The sequence below is a fragment of the Scatophagus argus genome, chromosome 2 (genome assembly GCF_020382885.2).
Source record: "Scatophagus argus isolate fScaArg1 chromosome 2, fScaArg1.pri, whole genome shotgun sequence".
Classification (NCBI taxonomy): Eukaryota; Metazoa; Chordata; class Actinopteri; family Scatophagidae; genus Scatophagus; species Scatophagus argus.
In genome coordinates this window covers 13,883,117-13,909,978 of record NC_058494.1, presented here as the reverse complement: position 1 = coordinate 13,909,978, position 26,862 = coordinate 13,883,117, and the positions used below count along the sequence as shown (strand labels likewise).

The window sequence follows — 26,862 nt, the reverse complement described above, 5'->3', positions numbered from 1 at the left end:
AAATGTACTCATACCTTGTACTAAAGTAAAAGTAGCAATACCCAGCCCCACATGCGTAAAAATACTCTGTTATACAAGCAAAAGTCCTGCATTTAAAGCTAACAACTAACAACTGTTACCAATATATACATATATTCTACTAGATAGTGGAATCTATAATGATATATACATCATATGTTGTCAAATAAATGTAGTGGAGTAAAAAGTAGGCTACAACGTTTGCTTCCAAAATGTAGTGTAGTAGAAATATACAGAAGTATAAAATGGAAATACTCATGTAAAAGACACTTAGTACTTGAGTAAATGTTTTTAGTTACCCTGCACCACTAGATGTTTTGCGTGTTTGTGCATACAACGTGTGCGTGCAAGCAATCAAGTTGTTGTACCTTGCAAAAGATTTATGCAACATTTGTAGGTGTGCGGTTGGGTGTCAGGAAGGTCGGGTGGATGTGGGAATGTGGTCAGAGATGGGATTCAGCCTGGTGGTGGCGGTGGTAGAGGTGGTGGTGCGTGGGGCTGTTGTATAAGGGAGAAGTCTGGGGGTAAGCTGCATCTGTGCAGGGCTGCTGCTGTCTCTCTGCCCGTGTGTTTTGCTCTATCAAGTGGCCAGGAAACGCCTACAGTTAGTGCTGTCTCATTGACAGCCAACGAGTTTCCTGGAGGAGGGGTGGTGGCAGTGTGTGTGTGTTTGATGGGTGTTTGATGGGTGTTTGGACATGTGAGGTGGCAACTGCTGCATGGAGCAAAGGGAAAGGGGAAAAACAGAATACAAATGCAGCCACTAGGATGCTCTGGGAAGCCCTACACACCCGGTTTCGGGGCCACACAACAGGAAGAGGTGCTTTCACAACGCTGCCACGGCTGCCTCTGCCTGCTCTGCTGTGCCAGGCTGTTCGGCTCCTTCTCTGCTGTGCTCTGAAACCACAGAGAGGATTACAGATTGAGGCAGGGGTCACACAAATTAAACGGGTACTGCAGCATCCTGAAACTATACACGCTAACGTTTTTGCCAGCAACACAAGTGATTTTCTGTGTTGCAGATGTTATTGCAGGACACTCTCTTACAGAAGGCCTCATGATGTCACGGTGTGATGTGTTAGAGGATAAAACTGTTCACACAGCAGACATTTAGCTTGTACTCGCAGGAAAAACCCAGGTGTGCTGTATCATATTAAAGCAAATGCATCCCATTTAGATAAGATGGTTCCTGGTGTTGTGCGTACTGGCTAACTGGTGTTGCTTACTGGGACATTTAATGGAACTGAGCCATCGTTAACCACATCTGTTTCATTTGTGCTTCTCCAGCGGTGATGTTTCAAAATGTCTCCAGAGAAAAATGTCTGCTAGGAAGTGTTCAAATTGAAATTATTGCCACGTTTTATCATTTGACTGCTGGAGATTTACGGAGTCTGATATGGTGAATATTTAAGCAAACAGTTGGGTATTTTTTTGTTTTTGTTTTTTTTGCTTTTACACCCAGCAGTGATGGAATAACATTATAATTCATTTGAAGTTATACATTTTGGGCACCTGATGAATGTAAAACTAACATTCACTCTCTCTTACCCCTATTTTTGGTTTCGACCAACTCCTGAGAGAAACATGAAACTCTTTAGCTGCCAAATATTTTGCTATGTTGCTGACTGCGCCTGTCTGCCGTTTGGTGCTGAGCAGGTAGTGCCTGCTGTGGTTGAAAATGATCATATGGGAGCAGCTAAGCAATGGACTGAATCTTGCCGTACAGCTGCAGATTCACGTGATAACTCTCAGTTTGTCTGCCTTTCACATTGTCATTGACATTTGATACATGATTTCTAGAAATAGATTATAGCTACCTTAATGATTGCTTTGTCCCATTCAAGTGTCCCAGTGAGCCATGACAGAGAGACAGTGAACCAGCATGAACATCACATGGACCCTGAAACTGAAGCAGCTAAATGGAATTCAGCCATCATTCCTTTTTATTTTTATGTCTGTGCTTTTCCAAATGTGAATCCAACTGTTTGTATCCACTAACATCTTGGCATTAACTTTATGTGTAATTGTGCCACCTCTAAACTTTGCTCTAAATTCCGTTCACACCTTCAAACTTGGCAGGGTTATTTTTAGATCCCCACTTTTGAGCATTTGAGTCCAGAAATATTAACTCTTGAAACTCTTTCTCATTTTTTTTTAATTGAATCCTGTTTTCCCAGTCCATCTTAAACCAATACTCTTATGTCTTCCCCTGACTGGGATGAATTTACTTAAATTCAACTATCACCGCTTAAATATTGAAAACTGCCCCGCTGAAATATTTTATTTAATATTGCAATGGCATACAGTAGGTCAAGAAAATTAAACCTTTTAGCTGGGGTGTTAACCTTCCCTCCATCCTCTGATACAGGAGGCCAAGAAGGGTAATTCTGGCCAGCCTGGAACTTAGAGATAATGTCCTTGCCTCCACCCCTTCGCTGTGCCCCTGCTGCCACCAGAGTCCCACCCATTTTCACACAGAAGTACCACTAGCTCCATTTAACCACTCGTTTACATACTACACCTGCACATCTCACATGAGGAGTGGACATGCTGGTCCTGAAGTAGCTTTAGTTTGCATTTTTTTAATCAGTGCCTGAACTGGACTAAAAAGGTGCCAGTACTCTAATTCAGCAGTTGCATGACTTGATCATTGCCTATTTCAGGGGTTGCTACCTTGACTGGCCAGAAGGTGGCAGCACCCAAAGAGAAGTAAGGCAACTGGTGGAAAAATTAATTTCGTCTTTATTTTCATACAGAAGTTGACACCTTTCACACAGTATAGAAGACAAACACTTGAATATTTGTCCTAACAAATTAATTTAGCTTGATTTAGATCAGTTTATCATCATTCATATGAATGAATGCAAAAAGAAAGAAACAAAAACAAATGAATGGAAGAAAGCCTTAAAAGAATGAAACTGTCAACATGAAAAGGAAAATAAACTGACCACAGTTTTCACACTATACACAGTACTAATCCAAAAGGAATTACATTTGTTATAAATTTTATATACATTCAGCCCATCATTCAGTTTTCAGCACCTTCTCTCCTTGTTTTATCAGAGAGTCCACGCTATCATTCACTGTTGCTTCCAAATTTTTTGCAGATTCATCTGTCCTTTCTAACATGGATTTGTTGCGGAATTTTCGTCTGCCCACTTCACTTACAGCAGATCCAGCAGCTGCCCCAACAGCTCCGCCAATTACCCCCCCCAAAAACACGCCAAGTACCAGACCCAGCAATGCACCCAATATGACTACCATGGGCACCTGTTTAGCAGTAGTCCCAATTTTCTCCCATACTGAGCTCTCAGTCACCATTTTGGCCCCTGCTTTGGCCCCAGAGCCCACCTTCCCCCAGACTGGACTCTGTGCCACCTTCTTCGCACCGGCACCAATTCCAGCTCCAACTCGCACGGAGCTTTCAGCCACCAGTTTAGCTCCAGTCTTGGCCCCAGATCCTACTTTCCCCCACACAGGACTCTGCGCCAAATTCTTTGCCCCGGTTCCAATCCCGGCTCCGACACGCACTGAGCTGTCCGCCATTAGTTTGGCCCCTGAACCAACTTTTTCCCACACGGGACTCGCTGCCGCTGCCTTTGCCCCAGATCCCACCCATGCAGAACCATCCACCACTACCTTGGGAACTCTATCCCCTACTAGCTTGGACACATGTCCGGCACTAGCTCCCACCTTCCCCCACACAGAACTATCAACCACCATCTTCTGGACATTTTGCGCTCCACCACTGACTGTCCCCCACACCGGACTACTTTTCACCTTCTTTGCTCCCTCGCCGACCCACACAGAGCTGTCTGCCAGCAGCTTGGGTAAATTCTTTGCACTAGACTCCATTTTCTCCATTATGGAACGGAGGAGTGAAGGAGACATGGTGGATAGCGTAACAGGAGGAAGGCTCTCGATATTCACAGTTCTTACACTCATCTCTGCCTCATCCCTTGTTTTCTCAATCTCATCCTCTCTCACTTCCTCTTCTGCCTCAGCCACAGTCTGCATGTAGGGATAAAGTACCCTCCTCTCAGAGCTGGGCTGACTAACATCTCCTTGTCTTTCTTTCTCTAGTTTTGTTCCCTTTCTCTCCCTTGCTATCTCCACCTGTCTCTGCCTCACTCTGTTCTCCGCCTCTTGAAAAGCAGGACAAGAGTAACACTGTCCTCCAGCCTCCTTCACTGTCCGCTCCACCTTCTCTAGAAGCTCTGCCACATTCTTCTTCTTCCTCCAACCTCCTTCCGTCTCCATCACATGAAACCTGTCCCCACATTTCTCCACAAGCTTTAACAAATCTCCTCGCTGACCAGCAATGTATGCCTCCACGCTGTCGTTTACAGCCTTCCCGCTCTCCTTCAGTCTATCTGCATAAGTAAAGAGGACCAGAGTGTGTTTCTGGACTGCCTCTGGGCCAAAAACAGACTCAAGCGCTCCGAGAGCCTGCAGCTCTGTCTTTGCTGGCTGGTCTAATGGCACACACAGGAGGAAGGCATGAGGACCAGGACTGGACAAAGTAACACAGGTGGAGATCTGAGCTCGCACTTCATCTGGAGTTTGCTCTGAATTAAACCAGTCTGGGGTGTCCACCACTGCCACCTGCAGGTGAGAGAGGAGACACTTACAGCAATATAAAGAGTTGCTTCATGGGAAATCAGCCAGTTTGCATTGTTTCATGACACAAAACAAGAAGAGAGTGTCAAAGATTAGCTATTTGGCGGTTTTAGTAAAGGCACATGCATGAATGAAAACATGAAAGCAATTAAGATTTTAATAACTTACCTGTCTTCCTTCAGTCAGGCCTTTCTTTTTCTCACACTCCTTAGTGATCGCTGTGAGGCTTTCTGGCCGTGACTCAAACTCCTCCCGTCCCAGTATGGCGTTGCCAGCTGCACTCTTCCCAGCTCCAGATCGCCCAAGCAGCACCAGGCGTAGCTCCGGAGAGGATGAGGGGGATGAGGAGGATGAGGCGGATGAGGGGAATGAGGAGGTGGAGGTGGGAGAGGAGGCAAGGTTTGGAGAGTGGGGGGGTGAGGAGGAGAAGACGGGCGAATGAGAAGTGGAGGTCGGAGATGGCTCAGGGGATCGATTTTCAAAGCTGTTGATTCTATGGTGAACTGAGAAGATTGAGGTGAAATATGGAGATATGTATAGTATGGAAAAGAAAAAATGACAATTCATTCTCAACATAAAACATCATAGAAGTGAACTGTGACCTAACATGAGTCAGTGAGGTCCTCTGACTTACACATGCTGATCACTTTTGGAGATGATTTCTCCTCAGACATTTGTGAGAGTATGGCTCCATCTACAGAGCAAAAACAGGACATATGAAAACTGTTCATTTTCAGCTCACATTCGTTTTTCGAATTCAAACTTCAAACCTTTATCGTCAGTATATTTTTACATATATCGAAATTCTTCTCTGTATTTAACCCATCACTGATTGAGCACACACATGCAACATGCAGTGAAACATACAGGAGCAGTGGGCTGCCATTTCAGGCGCCCAGGGAGCAAACTGGGGGGTTAAGTGCCTTGCTCAAGGGTACATCGGGGAGGACTGATTAATCACTCCACCACACCTGTCACTCCAGGGGGGAATCGAACCAGCGACCTTCCGGTCACAAGCCATTTCTCCAACGTCTAGGCCACAGCTAACCCCCCCAGAACCTAATTCCAATGGCTTTTACCTGCATTTAGTCTGAAACTGGGTGTCCTCTTCTCTTGCCTGACATCATGAGGCTCTGGTGCTGGAGGTGAATGAAGTCCATTTGACACTTCGCTCACACCGACTCTTCCCTCCACCACATCTGTCTCTTCTCTTCTCCTCCTCTCCAAAGTGGTGCTGTACTCCTCTCCTCCATCACTGCTCCTCTGTGTTTCTGTGTTTGGGATGTGCTTTGAAGCGATCATCTCTTTTCTCTCCTCCTTTTGAGCTCTGTAATTTTCCATAAGTTCTCGCTTTCTGTCTTTCACTCGTTTCTCCAGCTCTCTCTCCTCGGCTGTTTTCATATAATAAACCCCATGTTTCCTCACCATGTGGTCCACCTGTTGCATAAATAAATGCATTTTTAAAAAAAACATTTCAGGAATGCCCCAAATGCTCACATTTACGATTACAGTGTGATATTTCATAACTAGAGAGGCAATTTCTAAATAAACTGTGGTGTGAATGCAGTGTAATGAATTGATGTGAAGGGTTCCAGCATTCACAGAAATTCCTGCTGTTCATCTCCACTGTGGTATTAATTCCATGGCTGTCGGGGTTATATGTCATCAGCCTGATCGTTAATACCCAAACTGGACCTGATTATGACTGGGTGTGATTGTGCCTAACAGGGAGTGAGTTGCTAAGGAAAAAATATTACAAAACACAACACAGTTAAAACAAAGAGCTGTTGCACAACAGCAAAATATTTTTTGTACTCATCAAAGTTGACTAAACTGTGAGGTGAGACCAATAACGTGATTGTGATTATTGTGACTAAATAATGTGAAAACAAAGAAGCTGTTTACAATACATATTGCAGAATGTGTGTGCAGCCTCTGCTCTTGGGGCTTTTTTGTTCATTTTTTTGTTAATTTAACTTCTTACCTTCTCCAGAAGCTCATGGACCTGGTCTCTGTTCTGCCGCTGACGGTTATTTATGACATGGTACCTCCCTCCACAGTGCTCAATCATCTGCCTCAGGCCTGGGTGTTCTGTCTGCAGGTATTCCTGTGGAAAACAATTCAGATTTGTTATGGACTGCATCTCTGCTGCTCTTACAAACAGAAGCTGATGAGTACAGACTGGATACTCATACCTCCACTTTTCTTCCCATCAAGTAGTCCCCACAGGTCAGCAAGACCAGGGCGTGATCCAGTGCCTCCTCCCCAAACACCTCCTTCAGCTCTGCAGGTACCCGACCCTCCATCTAATGCATTGGGAATGAGAGAAGCGCAAATCAAAGCTTTTACTTTTAAAATTAATAATTGACATCAATAATGAGAAACAATTTGAAAACACAAGTGGGGTCACAACCAACCTCTGTGAACTGGTTAACAGGCACCAGCAGCAAAAGAGCATGTGGGCCCGGTGCTACTAGCCTCATCGCTCGCTCCGTCTCCTTCCTGACGCTGTCCTCCATCTTCCCACCAGTCCAGTACCATCTCGGTGCCTCCACCAGAGTGACATTCCTGCCATTACAGGTGCCCTGTCGCAGCTGACAGCTCCTGGAAGCACTGGGGGAGACAGGGGACAGCTGGCCCAGTATGGTGTCTGCTGATGAAGTCTTTCCACAGCCAATGTTTCCCAAAAGAACAAGTCTGAGCTGTGGGGGCGAGGACCCGGAGTAGCTTTCTCTAAAGCGTTCACTCATAGCTGGACAGCAAACAAAAACAAAGGTGTGTTGTGAGAGTGTGTTCATATTTATGGGTTTACCCTAACGTTTGTCAATAGACTGAAATTAAAATGAAACCACTTGCATTTAAAACTGAGGTTGGACTACAAGTTTAGTTAGTTAATTCATGTAATGTAACGTAAGCATGAAGGTTGTAACGTAAGTCTTGTCTGCTTCTTATGTGACATGTGTATGATTGCCTCAATCCTCTGACTGTATGTCCAACAGGCAAAAGAACAGTTTGATTATTTAATTTCCTTTGAGAATCAAAAGAGAATTTGAGAATTTCATTTTCTAAATATTAACTCCATCCCGTCACCTTGAGTGAACGAGAACTGAGAGAACTAGTAACAGCTATGCTCTTAAATGCAACTTTCTTTTTACTGGAATTCTTCCTCCCTTTGTAACCGCATCCCTTTTTTTCTCAGGGTGCCCTGAGGGTGCGCCACATCTCGCCGGTCCTGTCCGACCACATTCTATTTGAACTTAATTCATACTGATATGCATACACACACACAAAACGCTTCAAATGCAACAACTGAACATACTGCACCACACTAAAGAGCAATAGCATGCTAACACTGCAGACTTTTAGCAGTGGTGAAATGTTAACTTTGCATCAGCACAGTCCTTTAAGTAATGCGTATAACCAGATGACAGAGTGCAGTCTACTGTCTTCTCACAGTTCAAATAAAACAGCCTTTTTCTCAGACATACACACAGGTGGCATGAAAACCCTACACTGCTGTTGTTACATAGAGATAGAAATAAGGCAAAGAAATCTGAAAGATCATTAACTAGATACAATTTACTGCTTCATTTACACCCACCATAACACTAAGATAACATGAACGCCTTAGTTTTATAAACATATTACTAAAATTAAAACAAAAACAAAACATACTTACTCAACAGTTTGAGGTTGTTGAAGCTATGTTCATGTACTGCCTCCTCTGTGTGCTCTGTTGTTTCTCAGTCAGACAACTTCAGTACATGTCCTGTTGCAGGCGAGGTTCAGGGAGCTGCCAGTCTCACCACTCCCAGTTCTGAACACATGCACACATGAACACACTGATGAATATATTTTTGCGTGCACAACAGGTTTCTTTTGTCTGCAGGCTGCTAAGCATTCCGAGATGGGGTGGAGGAGGTGCATCCTGAGGAACATGTGAATCATTCTACTCTTATTTAATCACGCTCATTAAGTGTCAAAACTCATGGATGAGCTCAGGTTTTACAGGCGTGCAGGCTGACAGCCATTTAAACACGCCTGACATGCTATTCTGATATGCTACAGCTGCCTTCTCTTATCAGGAATGAGGGCATCTCACAGACCAGATCTGACAACTTCACAAGGTCCTACAGATGGGCATTGTTATGACCCTGAGTCATAATTTGTACTGCAAAGTTCTTTAAGGTATTCTTGGTATCCCTTCTGCAAAGAGGCGGTTCTCTCTTTTCTGTTGAGTTTTTCTTGCCTTATTTCTGAACTGCAGGAAGTGACTGCTGATTGGAAGGGAGACTAATGGTACCTCTTTTAAAATGGCACTGACCGTGTCAGCTGGCAGGCTGACTCCCAGCCTGACTCTGCCAATACTGACCTCTGCTGTACTGATGAGTGATGTGTGCTGCTACAGATTGCTTAGAGCTTGCTCCTTTCTGTAAATATTGAATACAGTCCTGACCAAACAAGCGGTCTAAGTAACTGTAGGGGTGGGAAGTCCTTTTCATTAATTCTCCTTTTCTCCTTTTTTTTGCAATGTTTTTATCCTTTTTTTAGTCAGGGACTTTAGGTAAGCTGGTTGTATTTTCTTTTGTTCGATCTGTGAGCAAGCAAAGCTAGTTTAGGTTATTTCAGTACTGTTTTGTTTGTTATTTTGGGCCATGCTCACCCTCACACCTTTGTTGGTTTATTATTAATAAGAAAAATAAATCTTCTTTGTTTTGGACTGCACTCTGCTGTTAATCTGCACTGGTCCTCCTTGGGAGCTGGGAAAAAGGGGAGTCCATTTTAACAGCATCAACAAATTTAATTCTCCATAGTGCACACGGTGAAGGTACGGTGAGTTGAGTACTCAGGTGAAATGAGTATCAGGTACAGATAGTGCTCTTTCTATTAGTACAAGTATGATCGAAATAAAATTTGACGTTGTCCTGCTGTTCTCCGGCTGGACTTCTGGTATCCTCCAGAGACCATGACTGCTGGCTGCACATCTGCTCAAGCAACAGCTCCCCCTTCTGACGCAGAGAAGCCAGACCTGCCTCTGTGTGGAGAGGAGACGGTTACTGACACAGAGGAACTTTACTACACCCATCACTTAACAATGTTTCACCGTAGATGCACCCACTTAATAAACATCACAAAAAAGTGTTATCATTTTAGAGGAAAAGATTTATCTTTCAGAGCACGAACCAACAGCCTACAGCAGGGCTATTCAATTAGTTTTCCTTCAGGGCCGCATTTTGAATCCAAGAGCTTGAGCTGGGCCACAAGTTCTCCGAGGTCACTAACAAGTGGCACAGCCGATTATCTATCTATTTATTACTATTATTATTATTATTATTATTATTACGCCAAAATAAAAAATGTCTATATTCTATTTCATTTCAATCCAACATTGAAGAGGCCTAATCAAAATTCACTTGAACAACACTCTTTATTGTGCCCTTTATTTAAAACAAACAAAAATTTCAACATTTATCAACATTTCTCATTGCTTATTAGGCTACTGAACAGAACATTAGCCCACTGCTGCCTTCAGTGTGAGAAGTGGCATTTTTTGTTTTGCACAAGATCTGTGATGTTGTGATGGTGCATAAGATGTCAACCCAATCCGAAGGCACTGGTGAAGTTTGTTGTCAGTTAGGGAGCACTGATAACTGTTCTTATCAGAAGACCTGCAGCTGTTATTTTTAATTCATATTGTTGATTTAGCTTGCCTAATCAAAACAATAAATCATAAAAATAAAAATGAAAAATGATATAGTGCTCATTTTCATATTTGCGAATGGAGATGTTATTGATATTCTATTATGTGTAGTGTTATTCATATTTCTTGTCCACAGACAGGTAACAAATAATAATTTAAAAAAGCCAAGAAACTCAAAGATATATATTTAGATGCTTCCATACAGGTTTGACAAAATTACATGTTGAGGCTTTCAGTCAAAGTCACAAAATCTTAACCCAGCTGAACAGTTATGGTTCTCATTCTCCACCATCAAAATACCAAATGAGTTTCACAGATTTGGAGAAGCTGAAGCTATGAGAAGTGGCACTGAAGCTGTTCAGGAGGCTCATCTAATGGTCAAACACCAAAGTACACAACACTTTTCCCTGAATCTTTTTTTTCTCAGATATGAAATGAGAAACAAATCCTCTTATCTGATCTGCAGGTTAACAGAAAAGGTAATAACATCACAAGTAAAGGTATGAATTATGCAAAATATTGTCTTTCTGAGTGTTAAAATATTCAGACATTTAATAAAGAATTAGCATGATGCTGTCTCAGTAATGAAAGGTGGTGTATGTAAGGGTGGGGACAGGAGGAAAAAAAAAAAAAATCAGAAAAATGGTTGACTTGAGAAAAGAGAAGAAACAACGGAAAAAGAGAAGAGACAAGCAGGCATAAACAATGAAAGAATAGATAGAATGAAAAGTGAAGAGAGGAGAAGAAACAAAGAAGGGAGACAATGAAAAGAATACAGAGCCAAAGGACACAAAGAGAAAGGAAAAAGCAAGAATAAAGTGTGAAGGTAAAGTAACTGCAACATCACTGAGTTTTATTTTCAAATCTACAAGCAGGTGTACTATGGAGCCTTGAACGCCGGTGGAGTAACCGTGGATGGAGGAGATGCATATTGCATAGTGTATAAACTATGCACACTGACTTTTCAGAGAAATTAAATACTGTATCTACTGCTTAAATTAACATGTATGAGTCTATATACAAAAAAAATCAAAGCCACTATATAGCCATAAATAAATAAAACTGACAAACTTAAATCTGGCCAGTGACACAGACAGAAGGTATCTATTCAGCAAAAGAAAACTACATAATCCAGTCTTCACACACACCTTTTAATTGAACAAAAAGAAAAGACTTGGCATATTAAAGGAAATGTGCATATTTGCGATAGAACAAAAATCACTTTAAGATTGCAAACAAAAACAACACAAATTCTTTTAGAACAAAATAGACATTATATTTATTTTAAGTTTCAAGTGTAAACTAACCTAGAGTGTCTGTCAGCATATTAGAACGTGCTGTGTACTGCTAGTGGAGTCTTCATCATCACTCACATCCCTGGCATCAGATAGGCAATGTTTTCCAGAGTGGAGGCCTGACAAAGGATTGATTTAAAAAAAAAAAAAGGTTGTTCATTTCACTCATGCGCATAAAACCAGAGTGGTGTGAATGCTCTGTTAAGGGGCTGCATGTCTCACCAGTGTGTGTTGTGTACAGCTTCTCAGTTCGGGTATCTCAACAGTGAGGCAGATTAGAGGAGCTAAGGCACACAGCAGAGAGTCCAAGAGAAGAGACAAGCTGCTTGACATATTCACCATTTTCTGCAGAGACACAAAGGAAGGCAATTATCATCCCTCAGTGCAGTCATGTCCTCTTTAGGCTAAATGAACCGTGCCATTATTGATCATGTAGTCGGTTGTAGTCGTGTAGAGGCACATGTCTGTGTCAAAACTGGAGCAGACCCATCAGTCAACCTCGCAGTTTTCACAGATTTCAAGATGTCATTTTTTAAGATTATTTCTTTGCCTGTGGTCTTCTTATTGGGCAGGTCAGCTTGTATGGATCAACTAACCAAGGCTGCTGCTGTCTTGTAAGACAAATTTACGTGATTAACTTGGCCCCTGTCACTTTTGTTTGTACAATTTTCAACTCTACAATACACTTTATCCATCACAAAATGTATCATTGTCCCACCCCAAATTCATGAACAGTAATTTAGATTGGATGCCAGGTACGGTGAGTTGTATTCAGTGCCATATAGCTTGCTCAGGAGCACTATGAGTTCTACACTTTTAGAATCCACTCACATTTGTCTCCTGAAGATGTTGTCCAATCAGGGACAAGGATTCCCCCAACAGGTGTAGATGAGCTGCAGTACTGACAGGACCCCAGTCAGAGCAGCCAATACTCCTGGATGAGGATCTGAGAGTGTCCCAGGCTGAACCAGGGGGACTGCACTTAGAACTAATGGGACTGCAGGTGTCAGTCACGGGGCTATACATCATGGGATTAACTGCAGAGCTCATTATAGAAGCTGTCACTGGATGTGGAACAGGTATGAACGGACAAGCCCCATGGGTTCCTGGAGTGGCAGGAGGGGTGATAGCTCTGCTAACGGGACAGTCTGTCACACTGTGCTGGTTATCTACATAAACCCAGTACTTCAACATGGAGCTTGAATTTGCCTGGGAGCACGAGAAAGGTAGAAAAATGATGATGAGTAGAAGTGAAAGGGTAAGAAAGCCTTGAATAACACACAGGATAATTACCTGATCAATGCTGCCCTCTGCTGTGCAACATGAAAATAACAACTTGTCTCGGTTATCCTGCAAGGACGAGTTTACATATACCATAAATCATGAGCAAATGTGGAAGGGATGAAAGTATCGATGTTTTTAGAATCCTAACATCCACAGACAAACTTAACTTTAAAGAGTAAAATGCATTTAATCCTATGTTATTTATAGAGCCCATCTATTCTCTCACCTTTTCTCCTCCTCTTATTCCCAATTTATCTTGTGGCACACAGATCGTATACGCAGGGTGGAGACTGGAGGAGTCCGCTCCATGAAGTTCAGGCTCTGTTCCACTCTTGCCTGCAATGTCATGTATTACAGTGTATTATGTATGACAGTTATGATAGATGATGATACTGTGATCATGATTGCCATGTGATTATGAAAGGTGACAATTTCAGAGAAGTTTGCTCATTATTTACTACCGAGACATACTGTATTATGATGGATATGCGAGCTACAATATAAAAAGACCTTCAGCTACCTGCACAGGTGACACATGGTTAACGCACACAGCCAACGTTAAAAGTACCTCACCAGATGGTCGTCTTCTGTTGTTGAGCAAAACATTCGGTTCCTGAAAAGAAGCGTGCAATAAGATGTCACAGCTGGAGCTAGCAATTAAAGCGAATCACAACATACGAAAATAACGAGATAACTCCAAGACAGCCGTCTGTAGCGTGCAACAATAGCTGTGCAACTAATCAGGAAAACATACAGCTAACGTCAGGGATCAATATTCAATCGATCATACGCTGTATTCATTTACTGCATTATACAAGCTGCCAGTGTGTGCCAAACTGCACAGTGAGCGTCGTTATTTCACACACACAGACATTAACTTATTTAAGGCTGCCACAAAGCAGAACAGTTCTGAGCTCAACGGACTGGTTGTACAGCAGACATTTCAACTTGCTACAGGCAGAAAAACACACAAGCTAAATAAACAACTGCAAGAATAGCACGGTTCCATTAAGCGTCCCAGTAACAGTGACTTTGAGCCAGCAGGCATTACAGCAGGTTCTCCTCCAAGTGGAATACAGCAATCATTAATGCACCTGTGAGTTTCCTATTATGACATGTCAGAATGTCTGCTGTGCAACCAGTTCGTTGTCTGCAATTCAGCATGTCATTCTGACATTGCGTATAATATTGATGCCAGTGTATTAATAACATATGCCAAGACAGTATGTCATCTATTACTTGTCACACCACTAATCACAGCTGCTGTTTCTTAAAACTTAACAACAAATTCTCCAACTTTCCTCTAACTATCAGTGCAGTCCACCTTGCAAAGCCTCTTGGTGCTACATTTCTCATACTCCAAATCGGGCTCCTCCAGCTCCTCCTCATCCATCATTAAGTCTCTGTAGGAACTTTTCTTCTGTCTGCGGCCTGCTTCACCATCCATCTACACAGTCAGGGACGAGAGTGACGGTCAGTAATGTCACCGAAGTATGAGCTCCAAGCGACACAGAGGTGGCGGAGAACACAGTGAAACTTGTAAAAGTACTTCATTCTGATGCTACATGGGGCACTATTTGAATTTACTGTTAAACCAAACGTGCCCTAATTCAGTATGTGTGGAGTGATTTAATCATTAAAGGTTCACCTCCAAATTAGAAACACACACTTCCCTCTTACTTGTAGTGCCATTTATCCCTCTAGATGAATCTGGTGTGTGTGTTGTAGGCTTTTGGAGGTGCAGTACTGATGTCTAGATTGAACTGGACATTTTACTCCACTAAACAGCTTTAGTTACTGCTTTCAGCATTATGATTTTTCACATCTTTACTGTTCACTGCACGCATCTGTTGTTTTGTTTCCTGCTAAGCTGAAGAATGAAGTGTTCCTTTATGGTTTTAGAAAATCCTCCTACTTGTTAAGCAGTCAAAAATCTCACTGAAATATCTAGAAACTGCACTGATACAAAGCAGGGAATGGCCGTTTTTCTGACATTAAAAGCTGAATGTTTTTAGAGATACCTGTATACCTCACAGGACTGTGATCCTATATGATGACCTTACAGAATACGTTGTGCTCCTGCAGATTTAACTACCCAACATCACATGAAGTAGTTAATTTAGCTCAAATTCAACAATGTACAACATTACACATCAGCGGATGTGTGATATTAAACCCAAAACATCATATAAAATAGCAAAACAGAAACGAGCTTCTTCACTTGATACTTGATATGTTTATTTTTACAGATAATACTGACGTACCTTTACTTCAAGTAACGACCCGCAAAGTACATTCATAATGCGGTATCAACACAACGACCTGAATACTATTCTCTCACCACTGGCTCCTACAGGTGAGACAGAGAGGAAGCAGCTAGCTAATGCTAAGCTAGGTGTTTGGCTCAGTGGGGGGCTTGCTTTTGCAGAAACCAAGCTAACGCTACATGACACTCGGGCTTTATTGCTGCCAATAAAGAGTGAACTTGGGATTTTCTCTTCAAAACGTTAGGCTTTCCAACTGTCGAGTCCGTGTTGCTCCAAAGCAAATGAGACTCACGGATAAGGCTGCGAGTTACTTAGTTAAACGTTACTTAGTTAAACGTCCCGAGGTTGTGAATTTAAAGTTCCAACTGAGACATTTTCAGCTTACGACATCGACAGTTGGAACAAACGTTACCTTGCAGGACAAACAAGCTTACCATTAATTTAAACTTTTGACCAGGACGACTCTGTCCATTGAATAGTTAGCGAATGTGTATCAAACAACGTCAAACAACAGACGTGTAGTTCGCCCACAGCTTCAGGTCGGTGTGAACCGTGGCGTGTTGAGGAAAAAAGCTGCTGACTCACGTTTAGCGCTTCCCTTGTCCCGCTGTTCCTCCCTCTCGTCCTGTCCGCTGATTCATGCTAAGCTTGAGTGAGCGCTAACTGATTTAATACATGACCAATTATCATGTCTCCCCACAGCTGGCTGAGCAAACCGGTGAACTTGGGTTCTGTGACACATTTTTCACGTAAAATCATCCAGCTGTTGTTTTTAGATGTTTAGAAGTTTAAAAATGAGGATTTTCGCTGCTTTACTGATTTGTTTACATTAGACACCATTCGTTTCTGCATTACTATATCACGTGTAATTGATTTAGCGTGAGGAGAATCATTACATAATTATATATATAAAAAATATGATAGCTAAAAAATACAGTTCTCTGCTGTTTCACCATATCTCTTAATATAATTGTAGCCTCCCTCTTGTGCTATGGAAACTCTATCTTTTCATCTGAACAAATCAGTAATTTAGTAACGTGGTTGAACCTGTTCATGCTTCTGATGAACTGCTGGCGTATTTGTGCTGACAACCATGTGACTGTTTTCTCTGTACCATGAGTCACTGTTTCAGTGTTTCAACACTTCCCCCCCTGACTGCAGAAACTCACACAGTCATGTTTAGCGTCAGCTCCTCCTACAGTCTGGTTCAACTTCAGAACTCCAAAGCTGCACTGTCATGTTTAGCAGTCTGCCATCCTCCCTCTGCTTTTCAGGGGCTGTGCTAAAACTTCCCAACTCATGCTCAGGACTCATAGTCCCTCCCCCAAGTCTTTTCCAAGTTGCTGTCATAGTTGCTGAATCATGTTAACTCTTGTTCCCTCCTCCCGTCCTTTTTTTTTCTGCTGAAGTTGCCATATCATGTTTAGCTGAGGCTTTGTGAGCCTGAGTTCCTGTTTTGGTTTAGCTGTGCGAGGGAGGAGACAGAGGAGGATCATATAAAAGGGAGAGAAGTCTGCTGGCTTAGACATCCAGAGAGAGAGAACTGAACCACTTGACCAAACTACAAAACCTACAGGGCTTCATCCGAACTAGTGAGTAAAATGCAATATTGGCATAGTCGTTTTTTGTGATACTTTGAAGCTTATCAACTCTTTTCTGATGTTTGTTCTGATACCTTGTGAATCCCTATACAAGGTTGGTGGTCATGCGGGAAGATGTTTTATGTTCTGCAGAAGCACATCTCTGACATCCTCCCTTTATTTCAGGGCCACGATGGAGACAGAGAAGAAGACTCAGACAGCAGCAGAACAGATGTGTGACGGGTAAGAATGAGCTACTATGATTCATTTTATCTTCACATCTTTTAACTCGATCACATGTCACCATTAGGCATTGCATTGCTCGTCCCATGAAAGCCTCCTACAATATTGTGTTCAAACTGTAAATATCTTAGAAGACATTAAACTCTGACTGAGTTAGGATGACCATATCTGCATTAATGCTGCAGTATCCAAAAGCAGGTTTGTGGTGCTGTAATGTGCTGACTTTCCCTTTGTGCTTGTGGTGGTTTATCAGCTTTGTGTTGCCTACATTAGATAAAAATCCAGATGCGTTGCAGTAATTCCCACAATGTGTTCTCTGTACTTTGGAGTCTCATATACGTTCTTTACGTTTATGTCATGCGTACTTCTCCTACCCTTTGCTCTTTTATGCCACTAATGTCAACCCTGCAGGTGACCAAAGTGGTCAGAAAGGACCTGTTTTTAACACAGCGGAGGTCAACTGGGCTGCGCTGAATATGATTTGATTTCTTTCTGCAGAGATTTGTCAGAACAAATCAAAAAGGTGACGAAGGAGAGTCACGTCAGGGCAGAAAACACACAACTGATGCTGAGCTTCCAGAGGGGACAAGTCACCCTGCAGCAGTACAAGGTAATATAGAACAGCCCAATATATATATTTTTATCAGATAATCTCACATTTTTCCTACCTTTTCATGATCTTTTTATCTGACATCACCTCTTCTCCCCCTCCTCCTCTTCCTCTTCAGCTCCTCTTGTGCTCACTGTATGAAATCTACCAAGCCCTGGAGGAAGAGCTGGACAGGAACTCCAACCACCCTGGGGTCGCTCCCATTTACTTCCCTACTGAACTGGCCAGGCTGGGGGCCATTGAGAAAGACCTGGAGTACTTCTATGGCCAGGACTGGAGAGAGAAGATTGTTGTCCCAGCAGCCACTAAAAGATACTGCCACAGACTGAGACAAGTACGTTTTGTTGAATCATGCATATACTGCATTCGGTTTCTCTGCTGTCTGATACTGAAATAACACTCTTCATCTCCCTCCTTCTTTTCAGATTGGTAGGGAAAACCCTGAATTTTTGGTAGCCCATGCGTACACCCGTTATCTAGGCGACCTGTCAGGAGGTCAGGTCCTTGGTCGAATCGCCCAGAAATCCATGGGGCTGAAGGGCAGCGAGGGTCTGTCGTTCTTTGCCTTCCCTGGTGTGTCCAGCCCCAACCTCTTCAAACAGCTATATCGCAGCCGGATGAATAGCGTGGAGCTGACGGAGGAGGAGAGGAACGCCGTGCTCGAGGAGGCTGTCAGAGCATTCGAGTTCAACATTCAGGTACAGAGCGACGATGAGTGGCCTGAGTGAGGGCAGCTGAGTTTACACGATTAATCTTTACTCTTGCAGTTGTGTTTTTCTGCCAGAAGCAGCTGATGGATGTTTTTTTTTTTGTTGTTCTTTTGTTAAAAAATTGCAGGTGTTTGAGGATTTACAGAAGATGCTGACCGGCACTGGAAACAAGTTGCTGAATTGTTCAACACGCTCCAAACCAGTAGAAACACTCCTGATTAATGGAACCATTATGAAAAGTGCTCCACTCCTCAGGATGGTCCTGGGACTTGTTGTGGCTCTGGCCACAGTCAGCATGGGAATCTATGTTCTTTAGAGGAGCTACACACGAAATACCTTATATTTTCTCTTTAGGATTTAAAATCTTTACTTTTGTACTGTGCAATTCTTAAATACTCTTACCTGATTATAATGTAAGATCACTGTCAGTAACAAAATACTGTATAATGTTTCTGAACTATTTATAATATGCATCCTTGAAAGCTGAGTGTAATTTTTAACACGGTTATCCAGTATGCATTAAGATGTGCAATAAATGTGCCTTTAATATTGTAAATATGTCATCTTTTTTTTTAATAAAATCCTTTGCTAAAAGACTTTCTCTTGCAATTTTGTAATGTTTTTTTCTGTGCTTTAGTTGGCACTGCTCATGCACAGTGTTTTCTCGTAATGGATATGACCGTGCTCATGTTGAGAGTCCAGCTGGTTGATATTTGCACTAATGTTCTGGCACCTGAACATGTGCCTACTGTTTATTCAGTCCTTGGTGTTAGAAAACTCCTGGCAAAATTCCCATTTTATGCAGCTGAATTGCACAATTGCTGATAGATCATTCACATCAATCAGGGTCATTCAGAATTATTTTCTCCTTCCCTTCATCGGGCTGGCACCTTCTGAAATGATCCTGTTACTAAGGACTGTTTTCATCATTGATTCATCTCTTCATGCAAAGGGAATTCAACCACCACACTCTACATATACAACAGTCTCAGGTTCCCACCGTGCAGTAAGTTACTACACATAAGTTGTCAGTCATTTCATTGAACACGTTCAGCGCCTGTCATCTGCTGGAGTCACCAAACAGTGTTCCAAGCTAATGAATGACTGTGTCCAGTCAGTTAACACAGAAATCAGTGTGAGATTTCTTATCAGATAAGAAGGAACTATGATCCAGCCCAGCAAAAAGATAGCATGTTTTACTTTCACCACAGTGACTTTTACATCTTGACATGACAGCCCACTGCTCCTGTATGTGTGTGTGTTCACTGCATGTAATTTGCTGCATGTGTGCTCAAGGATGGATTAAATGCAGAGGAAAAACTCAGTGTATTTAAAAATATACTGCCAATAAAGCCGATTCTTCTTCTTCTAACACATAATGAAAAGAAAACACATTATACTTTTGTAAAATCTGGTATCCATTTTTATTGTGGTTTCATGATTTTCCTAAAACATGTGTACCAGGTGGCACACATTATAAATTATAACACAAAATGATTGTTAACGGCAGCCACAGCAAATTTCTGGCTTCATTCTAGGCCTATTTCATAGCAACACAAATCAGTGCAAGTGCTGGTATCTGTCTCCCCCTAGAGGACAACTAAAGGAAAACCAAAAGAAATTTCAGAAATGATTGTACTTCACAGGAACTGGCTTACCTCAACCTGAAAAGGCACAGCAGCCTGGGTAAATCAGAAATGCCATCCTACTGTCACCTATACTGTCCAAATCTTTAAAAGCTGAAATAACGCTTTACATTCAAGATGCATTCCTTCCTACTGTTTTATTATGCAGCCTGTATCAGATAGCACACGTCTAATACCAAAAGGTAAAAGCATAATGAGATCTGGAAATGCATCACTTGCTGTAAGAAGGCCATCAACACAACACAAAACTCAACAGAAAAAAAGAGACCTAACTACGGATAGACAGGGCTATTTCACAATATTATCTCGACAATCCCTAACAACAATCCCCTCCAAAAAAAAAAAAAAAAAAAAAATCAAATCAAACATACACAAACTCACAATCATCTAGGAAATCTACAAGCTACTGAGTGCCATATGAGGGGTATCCCAAGGTGCTTTAAGGGGGACTGCACAGCATATCCTGACTTGGTAAATGTCACCCACAGTAAACAATGAAAAGGACACACATTTTTGAAACAAAACAGCGAGCATAAACTCAAGGCAAAGCAAAGGACAGGATCCATATTGTGGAAAGCAGCTTCACAGGAAAAGAACTACAGTGCAGATAAAAAGATCCTAATCAAATGAAACAGATCCGATCTTCAAATGTTTTCAAAAGCTAAAATGACACCATTTACCTCATGGTGCTGTAGACATGAATGATCGAGGGACCTCAGAGAACATCTTTGTTCAGGAAACATCTGTTAATTTTCTGTGCTTTGATGATTACATTGCATATAGAGAGACTGTGTTTTTGTGACATTCAAGGCCATGGGTCAGTTCATTTGAAAAAACACAGTAAGTAAACATCATGTTTTCACTGGACTTTCAGACAAACAATGACGCCAAAACAAATTTTCTGCATTTTTTCCATCGATGTAACATATTGCACAATGCGTCTTGAAAAGGTAAGTAAACTGCACTGGGGACATGCATCCAATTACCATAAAAATCACAAATCAAGACAGACTGTCAGTAATACAAAAGTGAAATGACTTTGCACTAATATTTTGCTACGTGTACAACTTTCCATATTCTTCATCTAGCTTTATTTGGCACGTTGTACTACTGTAAAAGGCAAAGAGTTTACAAAGCCCGAATAGGTTCTGACCTTAGCAATGTACTGTAGGGCATCTTAACGCACCCCTCAAACATCTGCATAAAGTTACATCACCTTGGCTTCCTGTTTGGACAGCTAGGACAGTTTTGGCTACAAAGGTGCGGTTACTTTTAGGCAGGAGCAGCCATCATGGGTCTGCTCAGTTGGTTTCATAGGAGGACAGCAGGGCCGCATCCACCGGCTCCATGCAGGAGGGGCAGGTGAAGGAGCGCATCAGCCAGGGGTCAATGCAATCGACGTGGTAGATGTGAAGGCAGGGTAAGAACCGAATGGGATCACTGTACTCAAAATCCATCATGCAGATCACGCACCTGGAGCAGAGAGAAACAGGAAGTATAAAGACAGCGTATATAAAATTAGGTCAGGGTGATGGCTTGTACAGATGTTCAAACACACACAGACTATGATACAATATACGGCACAGAATAAAATACAACGTCCACAAGATACGACATGAACCCACCCCGATCTATTGATCTAAAAGCTCAGATTATAGCTTTGTTTAAAAACAGTACTAAAATGAACCCACTTTCTCATATTCTATCAAAGCAACATGTAAATAAAACAAAGGAACAATACAAAAAAACAAATAATGTGATGAATTTTGGCTGTTTTACACTCACTCTTTCACTTTCTTCTCAGATGGGTCTGAGCCTGGGTCATAGACGCCTCTGGGCAAGTGCTGGATTAGACCGATTCGCTGTGCAATGCGGACCTGCTCCTCTTCAGTCAGCTGGCAAGCCAGACGACTCTCACCTGGGGTGGGATGGTACACCGGCAGCGGCTGGGTGCGCTCCTGGATAAGGAGAAACAGAAGATATTTTGCATAAGATATGCTGATGTTCTCTTTGCTTCAGAGGCTTACAGATACTGAATTTCAAAAGATGAAACTGTTAGTGATATTTGTAAAACTTATCATATCAATTTGGTATGTTTTAACAGTCGTTGGGAGGACAACAGGCAATGCTTCTGTCAACTCTGGGAGAGCAACAAAACATGATATAAGTGATATAAATAATAATATCATGGTAAAGTCTGTGATTTTGAATGTCATAATATTTCAAGATATACCGTCTATGATGAATGCATTATGATTACACATACATCCAATTTTCCTTATGAACAGCACAGTGTGACAATAACTTAAACCTTAGATAATAACTGAATAACTTAATATTAGGACATTAATATTGGACCATATTTGGCTCATAACTCGCTCATGGTCGTAGGCTCTGACTCTTGAAAATCAGATTTTCAGTGAGCACTTTACTGTATAAACTTTAAGCAATGAATCTGAAAACAGCCTCATAGTGTCTGGCTCGGCACATACATCGCTTTATGCAGTGAAGCCCCCCGGAGTGCATTTAAGGTGAGCCCCATCAGTTCACCTGGTAGGGCGGCGGAGGCTCTCCGGGCAGGCTGCCCCCCTCGGACTCGTTCAGAAGAGACAGATCGTCCGCACCTTGTGAAAACAGACAGTTCCCCATTAAGCTGGGACCACCATGAGAGTGTCCTCTCCGTTCGGGGGGTGACAAACACTTAGCAAGCGGCAGCTGGAGCTAAGCTAACTAGCTAACGTTTGAACGATTCTGCTTCACGTTAGCTGAGCTAGCTGATAACTTGTCATTCCACGAAGAGCGTGATGGAAAATCGACAGGAGGAGCGACACGGCTCTCTTGACGGAGTAGAAGTTCAGCTATGCGGAGCCTGCAAACATAATTAGTGACACAGATTTTAACCGTCACAAAGAGGTGATTTTATGTATCTGCTTGGATGTTGGCTTCTTCTGTTTACAAAAAACAAAAACCGGAATATCGTCATCAGGAAGTTTGCAAAACATCAGACTTCCGAGTTTACTGATGATTCCCTCATTCAAAATAAAAGCAGACGCTTTTAAAATTTAAAAAGATTTATTTATTAACTCCTTTAATTAGATATTTAATCAACACATTCAGTGACAGATTATGAAACAATAAGGCCCAGGGTTAACACACACTTGTACTTGTATTATTCCATGGTATTTATGCATAATACTACAGCACAGTATAAAGCTATAGGGAAGCATTAAAGAAAACCTTAGATGCAAGTTGTCTTCAAATATAACTATTCTGCTTTACCAGTATTCAGGTATTTAAATGGAACGCTTTTATAGTCTCCATCTTATGTGTAGCTGTAGCATGAAGGAAAGAGCTTGGCTGTCAGAGTTTTAGGAAGGAAAGGAAATCCCTAATTTTGACTGAACTATGTTACTTTCCAACAAGAAATGTTAACAGTCACTTCAAACAGGGGCTCATCCCTAGGGGTCAAGAGATTCCTATTCTGTGTCAAAAATTAATAGAAAAAAGGACTTACAGTGGGCGCTCTTTGAAAGCATGGATTATGTGTCAAAATACTCACCTTGACATGTACTTTACACTTGTTATGTAATATATGGGGAAAATGTTCGTATTTTATGTGTATACATACATACGAACTTTTCTGCTTATGCTTTTATTGTGAATGGGGAATTCCGGATTAGTTTCCTGCGTTGCTGCGGGGGCAGAACACGTCTGGACCCTACATTACAGTATGTTACAGAGAGCATATGAAAGGATGAAACTGACACTATTATTTGTTTTTTTTTCCGTTGTTAGTTACTTTGTTTTTGTACATTGTTAGTCGAGCTGTTTTTTTTACGACTCTGTCTCTGTCTCGTCCTGCTCCGCCTTCGTCCAGTGCTGCTTTTTGGTTTTTGGTTGAGAGAAATCTCAAGAACTGATGGTAAGAGGAAGACACAGCGCATGACCTGTGCGTATGACGTGCCTAAAAGTTACGGTTTTGTACTATTTATTTATATGCCTGTAAGTTATGTATAACGACATAAAATCATTTACTGTCATTAAACTTTGGGCGTTCATAGCTAATTTGCTAATTTCTGCAGTGTGTTTTGAGTGTGTGCGGGGCCTTTTTCTTTGCCTCTTGCCACTAAAATTCATTAATTTTCACCCACGCACGCGCGGAAGAGCAGCTCAACTTTTAGAAATGAGTAAGTAGCTTTAGCAGGGAAAAAGGAGTCTAAACTCCCCAGTGCAACAACATGTCTGACCAGCCACCAGCCAAACTCTGCTCATTTTTTTGATTATAAGAATAAAGAAAGAAATAGTGTTTTATGTAAATTTTTGTCTCCCTGCATTATGATGTGGTGTCAGGTATGTAAGTAGATAGATAAGCGCTGCAGCAATGAGTCGATGATTTTTATTTTTTTATTTATAATCATGGTTTCAGTCATTTTTCAAGTAAAAATGTCAAACATTTGCTTTGGTTCGAACTTCTTAAATGTAAGGATCTGCTGCCTTGTCATTCATGATAGTAAATGAAGTCACTTTTGGTTTTGGACTGTTGGTTGGACAGGAGCGATTTGAAGACCTCCTCCCAAAATTGTGTTGAACAGTTTTCACCTTTGACATACCAGCGGATTAAACGATTAATCGTGAAAATCGTTAATGAAGATAGTGATTAGTTGCAGGCATAGACGATAATTCAGTCATTTTAATTTAACATATTTTAGTCACTCACCTTATATATAGAAGTTTATTTATCTTTGCTCTGTCACTCCCTATAGCACCATAATGCATGCAGCTTGAGGTTGGGGAGTGATGATAACAGCTATCTTCCGTGGGTCTAAAGTCAAAATCTGCTGGTGGATGCGGAGGTGTTTTTTTTTTAAATTATTATTATTTTTTAAATTTATTTATTTGCTCCAGAAAAAAAAAACATCCAATAAAATTTTAAAATTCCTCACTGTGTTTCTTTTTCGGAGAGATGCAACCAGAAAGGCACTGTCAGGTTAGTGGAACAAAGTGGGACTTTTACTTTTCCCTAATGTCAGTCTTTATTCATTTAGGCCGCAGTCCCTCCACCACCACCCCCTCCTCCACCCTGCAGAAGCCAGCCTGTTAGAATCAGGTCTGCACCGTGCCCTGCACATGCTGCAGTACCGTATTGTGACAGCCTTGCCATCCAAGAGACGGCTCCTTCACTAGAGGCTCTACTTGAGGTAAGTGGCTCATCTGCAATCTGATATTATGTTGGCGTGAGATTTCTAAAATATTGTACTCTGAAATCTCCCAACATCCAGGATGCACCAGCAACACCACCACTCCCACTTCTGTTTCCAGTGCCACAAGGACTGGAAGAAAATCCCCATGATAGTGTAGAGAAAACCGGGCCAGTGCAGGAAACTAACCCTGCAGCACAGGCACCTATCAGTCCACAGGTAGATCATCTCTAAATAGATACAATTTTTTTATTTTGCATATCACATAAGGAATAACTTATTTGTTTCTGTCTAAAGATAACTGAGCAGCAACAAGAAGCAGCCATTCAGGTGGACCCAGCTGAGGACTAATTGCTATGAAGTACTTCAGTAACTACTACTACAACTAAGAACTACATGTAGCAGTAGTTGAAAAGTGGAGTTCTGGACCGCACTGAAACTCTGTGACCTGATACTGTTAACATGTTGCATTTTAAGGGATTATGTTGTCATGAAAATAAGCACTAAACACAAAATGCAGCTGAGGCTCATGGGAATGCCACTAATTTTGCCATAACTTAATTGGTTTATTTGGTCATGAACCAAAGTACCAGACAGATTAAAATTTTAGCCTGATGATGGCACCAGATGAAAAGTCACTAAATCCCCAAAGTTATTCATCCCTTTGGAACCATGAAACCACCAATCTGTGTACCAAACTGCATTTCAGTCCATCCAACAGTTTCTGAGACATTTCTGTCCAAACCAAAAATATGAACTTGATCATTTTCGTTTCAATCTTTTTTATGGACAAGTAAGAAATTAAATTAAGTAGCAATACTTAATTATGACACTATGTATTTAAAACAATACAAATTTTCAATACAGTAGTCAAATTTTCAACCTGAAGATGTAGAGATATTAGCATTATTGCAAATGTGCTGGTCTGTGTGACTTTTTCTGTACCAGCACTGTGTGCAGGTTGTTAATAAAGAAATAAGTTTTCTCATTTTGTGCACCAAGGACCTTTTTTTTCCTGTATTATCAAACAAGGTATTGAGTATTATTTTATATACTGGCATTGTACTGGTATTGAGGAAGTCTAAAGGTGGAGGTCAGGTGGGGGATGTTCAGAAACGGAGGGGGTCGCCTGTTTCAAACTCAAACTTGGTGTACACATCAGCGAGGATCTCTGTTGGACCACTCCCATCAACACCACTGTCCTCTGCACCTTCTACAGGAGCACCACTGAGAGCCGTCTGACACCTGGTGGACTTGTGGTCCACTACTCCGCTGGGGACCGCAAGTCTCTCGAGCAGGTGGTGAAGATGGCAGAATGCATCACTGGTTGTCTGCACAGCCTGTTCAGCACACAGTGCCTCAGAAAAGATCATCAAAGATCCCACATCTGGGCTCAGACTACCAGACGTACACTTTCTTCCCCTCAGCCATTTCTATTTTACTAATTTATTTAGGTTTTTAGTTATTTATTTATTTTACTTCTGCTTGAAGTTGCTTGCCTGCCTTCTCACAAGTATTTCACTGCTCAGTCGAACCCGTGTTGATACTGTGTTTGTGTGAGTAAACCTCTCTGAATTTGAACTGTTGTTTTGAAGTTTACAGTGCTTTTATTGTGGCAACTTTAACACAGACCACACCAATTTTCAAGAGGATTGCCCTACGGACAGAAAATTGCATTAGAATGACTTAA

At 41.7% G+C, this 26,862-nt stretch overlaps 5 protein-coding genes across 12 annotated transcripts; 2 read left to right on the top strand and 3 right to left on the bottom strand.

Annotated features, from left to right (window-relative positions):
- Nucleotides 1-2,742: 2,742 nt before the first annotated feature.
- Nucleotides 2,743-9,920, bottom strand: LOC124071018. Of its 2 annotated transcripts, XM_046411452.1 has the most exons (10): nt 9,533-9,920; nt 9,302-9,398; nt 8,318-8,455; nt 7,056-7,390; nt 6,834-6,944; nt 6,623-6,745; nt 5,718-6,075; nt 5,273-5,332; nt 4,807-5,141; nt 2,743-4,623 (listed from the first exon to the last, which is right to left on the bottom strand). In XM_046411452.1, exons 4-10 carry the CDS (start codon nt 7,386-7,388, stop codon nt 3,043-3,045), a joined length of 2,901 nt encoding a protein of 966 aa, XP_046267408.1. In that variant the 5' UTR covers nt 7,389-7,390; nt 8,318-8,455; nt 9,302-9,398; nt 9,533-9,920; the 3' UTR covers nt 2,743-3,042. The 2 variants fall into 2 exon arrangements, with proteins under 2 accessions (XP_046267408.1, XP_046267398.1); XM_046411442.1 differs by having other exon boundaries at nt 9,310-9,920.
- Nucleotides 9,921-11,469: 1,549 nt separating this feature from the next.
- On the bottom strand, nt 11,470-16,108 carry LOC124071044. 4 transcript variants are annotated; one of them, XM_046411492.1, is made up of 8 exons: nt 15,771-16,108; nt 14,243-14,365; nt 13,492-13,531; nt 13,145-13,254; nt 12,928-12,984; nt 12,466-12,843; nt 11,857-11,979; nt 11,470-11,753 (listed from the first exon to the last, which is right to left on the bottom strand). In XM_046411492.1, exons 2-8 carry the CDS (start codon nt 14,363-14,365, stop codon nt 11,709-11,711), a joined length of 876 nt encoding a protein of 291 aa, XP_046267448.1. In that variant the 5' UTR covers nt 15,771-16,108; the 3' UTR covers nt 11,470-11,708. The 4 variants fall into 4 exon arrangements, with proteins under 4 accessions (XP_046267448.1, XP_046267441.1, XP_046267433.1 ...); XM_046411485.1 differs by lacking the exon at nt 15,771-16,108 and adding an exon at nt 15,620-15,764; XM_046411477.1 differs by lacking the exon at nt 15,771-16,108 and adding an exon at nt 15,183-15,480.
- A 479-nt stretch (nt 16,109-16,587) lies between these two features.
- Nucleotides 16,588-18,924, top strand: LOC124071073 (heme oxygenase-like). Its single transcript, XM_046411509.1, has 6 exons — nt 16,588-16,777; nt 16,952-17,008; nt 17,507-17,618; nt 17,737-17,952; nt 18,044-18,316; nt 18,456-18,924. The coding sequence occupies exons 2-6, from the start codon at nt 16,959-16,961 to the stop codon at nt 18,642-18,644; spliced, it is 840 nt and encodes a 279-aa protein (XP_046267465.1). The 5' UTR covers nt 16,588-16,777; nt 16,952-16,958; the 3' UTR covers nt 18,645-18,924.
- An 809-nt stretch (nt 18,925-19,733) lies between these two features.
- rnf11a (ring finger protein 11a) lies at nt 19,734-22,966 on the bottom strand. Its single transcript, XM_046411521.1, has 3 exons — nt 22,525-22,966; nt 21,760-21,932; nt 19,734-21,447 (listed from the first exon to the last, which is right to left on the bottom strand). Exons 1-3 carry the CDS (start codon nt 22,621-22,623, stop codon nt 21,276-21,278), a joined length of 444 nt encoding a protein of 147 aa, XP_046267477.1. The 5' UTR covers nt 22,624-22,966; the 3' UTR covers nt 19,734-21,275.
- A 692-nt stretch (nt 22,967-23,658) lies between these two features.
- Nucleotides 23,659-26,753, top strand: LOC124070996 (ras-associated and pleckstrin homology domains-containing protein 1-like). Of its 4 annotated transcripts, none has more exons than XR_006845271.1 (5): nt 23,659-23,896; nt 24,738-24,815; nt 25,020-25,172; nt 25,254-25,391; nt 25,470-26,753. XR_006845271.1 is itself a non-coding variant. In XM_046411420.1 (4 exons), exons 1-4 carry the CDS (start codon nt 23,894-23,896, stop codon nt 26,401-26,403), a joined length of 306 nt encoding a protein of 101 aa, XP_046267376.1. In that variant the 5' UTR covers nt 23,659-23,893; the 3' UTR covers nt 26,404-26,753. The 4 variants fall into 4 exon arrangements, 2 of the variants coding, with proteins under 2 accessions (XP_046267376.1, XP_046267369.1); XR_006845270.1 differs by having other exon boundaries at nt 24,738-24,827; XM_046411420.1 differs by lacking the exon at nt 24,738-24,815 and having other exon boundaries at nt 26,392-26,753.
- Nucleotides 26,754-26,862: the final 109 nt, after the last annotated feature.

What these genes read in the sequence shown, in the direction of transcription:
- LOC124070996 (XM_046411413.1), top strand. An exon ending in CACTAGAGGCTCTACTTGAG is followed by an intron (nt 25,173 to 25,253) that starts GTAAGTGGCTCA and finishes CCCAACATCCAG; the next exon opens with GATGCACCAGCAACACCACC. An exon ending in AGGCACCTATCAGTCCACAG is followed by an intron (nt 25,392 to 25,469) that starts GTAGATCATCTC and finishes TTCTGTCTAAAG; the next exon opens with ATAACTGAGCAGCAACAAGA.
- LOC124071018 (XM_046411442.1), bottom strand. Translation starts at nt 7,388, where the DNA reads ATGAGTGAACGCTTTAGAGAAAGCTACTCCGGGTCCTCGCCCCCACAG. An exon ending in TCCATGAGCTTCTGGAGAAG is followed by an intron (nt 6,076 to 6,622) that starts GTAAGAAGTTAA and finishes TTTATGCAACAG; the next exon opens with GTGGACCACATGGTGAGGAA. An exon ending in CAGTTTCAGACTAAATGCAG is followed by an intron (nt 5,333 to 5,717) that starts GTAAAAGCCATT and finishes TTTGCTCTGTAG; the next exon opens with ATGGAGCCATACTCTCACAA.
- LOC124071073 (XM_046411509.1), top strand. Translation starts at nt 16,959, where the DNA reads ATGGAGACAGAGAAGAAGACTCAGACAGCAGCAGAACAGATGTGTGAC. An exon ending in GCAGAACAGATGTGTGACGG is followed by an intron (nt 17,009 to 17,506) that starts GTAAGAATGAGC and finishes TTCTTTCTGCAG; the next exon opens with AGATTTGTCAGAACAAATCA. An exon ending in CATTCGAGTTCAACATTCAG is followed by an intron (nt 18,317 to 18,455) that starts GTACAGAGCGAC and finishes AAAAAATTGCAG; the next exon opens with GTGTTTGAGGATTTACAGAA.
- rnf11a (XM_046411521.1), bottom strand. Translation starts at nt 22,623, where the DNA reads ATGGGGAACTGTCTGTTTTCACAAGGTGCGGACGATCTGTCTCTTCTG. An exon ending in AGCCTCCGCCGCCCTACCAG is followed by an intron (nt 21,933 to 22,524) that starts GTGAACTGATGG and finishes CTCCTTATCCAG; the next exon opens with GAGCGCACCCAGCCGCTGCC. An exon ending in TCTGAGAAGAAAGTGAAAGA is followed by an intron (nt 21,448 to 21,759) that starts GTGAGTGTAAAA and finishes TCTCTGCTCCAG; the next exon opens with GTGCGTGATCTGCATGATGG.
- LOC124071044 (XM_046411477.1), bottom strand. Translation starts at nt 15,218, where the DNA reads ATGAATGTACTTTGCGGGTCGTTACTTGAAGTAAAG. An exon ending in CAACAGAAGACGACCATCTG is followed by an intron (nt 13,255 to 13,491) that starts GTGAGGTACTTT and finishes ATGACATTGCAG; the next exon opens with GCAAGAGTGGAACAGAGCCT. An exon ending in CAGAGGGCAGCATTGATCAG is followed by an intron (nt 12,844 to 12,927) that starts GTAATTATCCTG and finishes TCGTGCTCCCAG; the next exon opens with GCAAATTCAAGCTCCATGTT.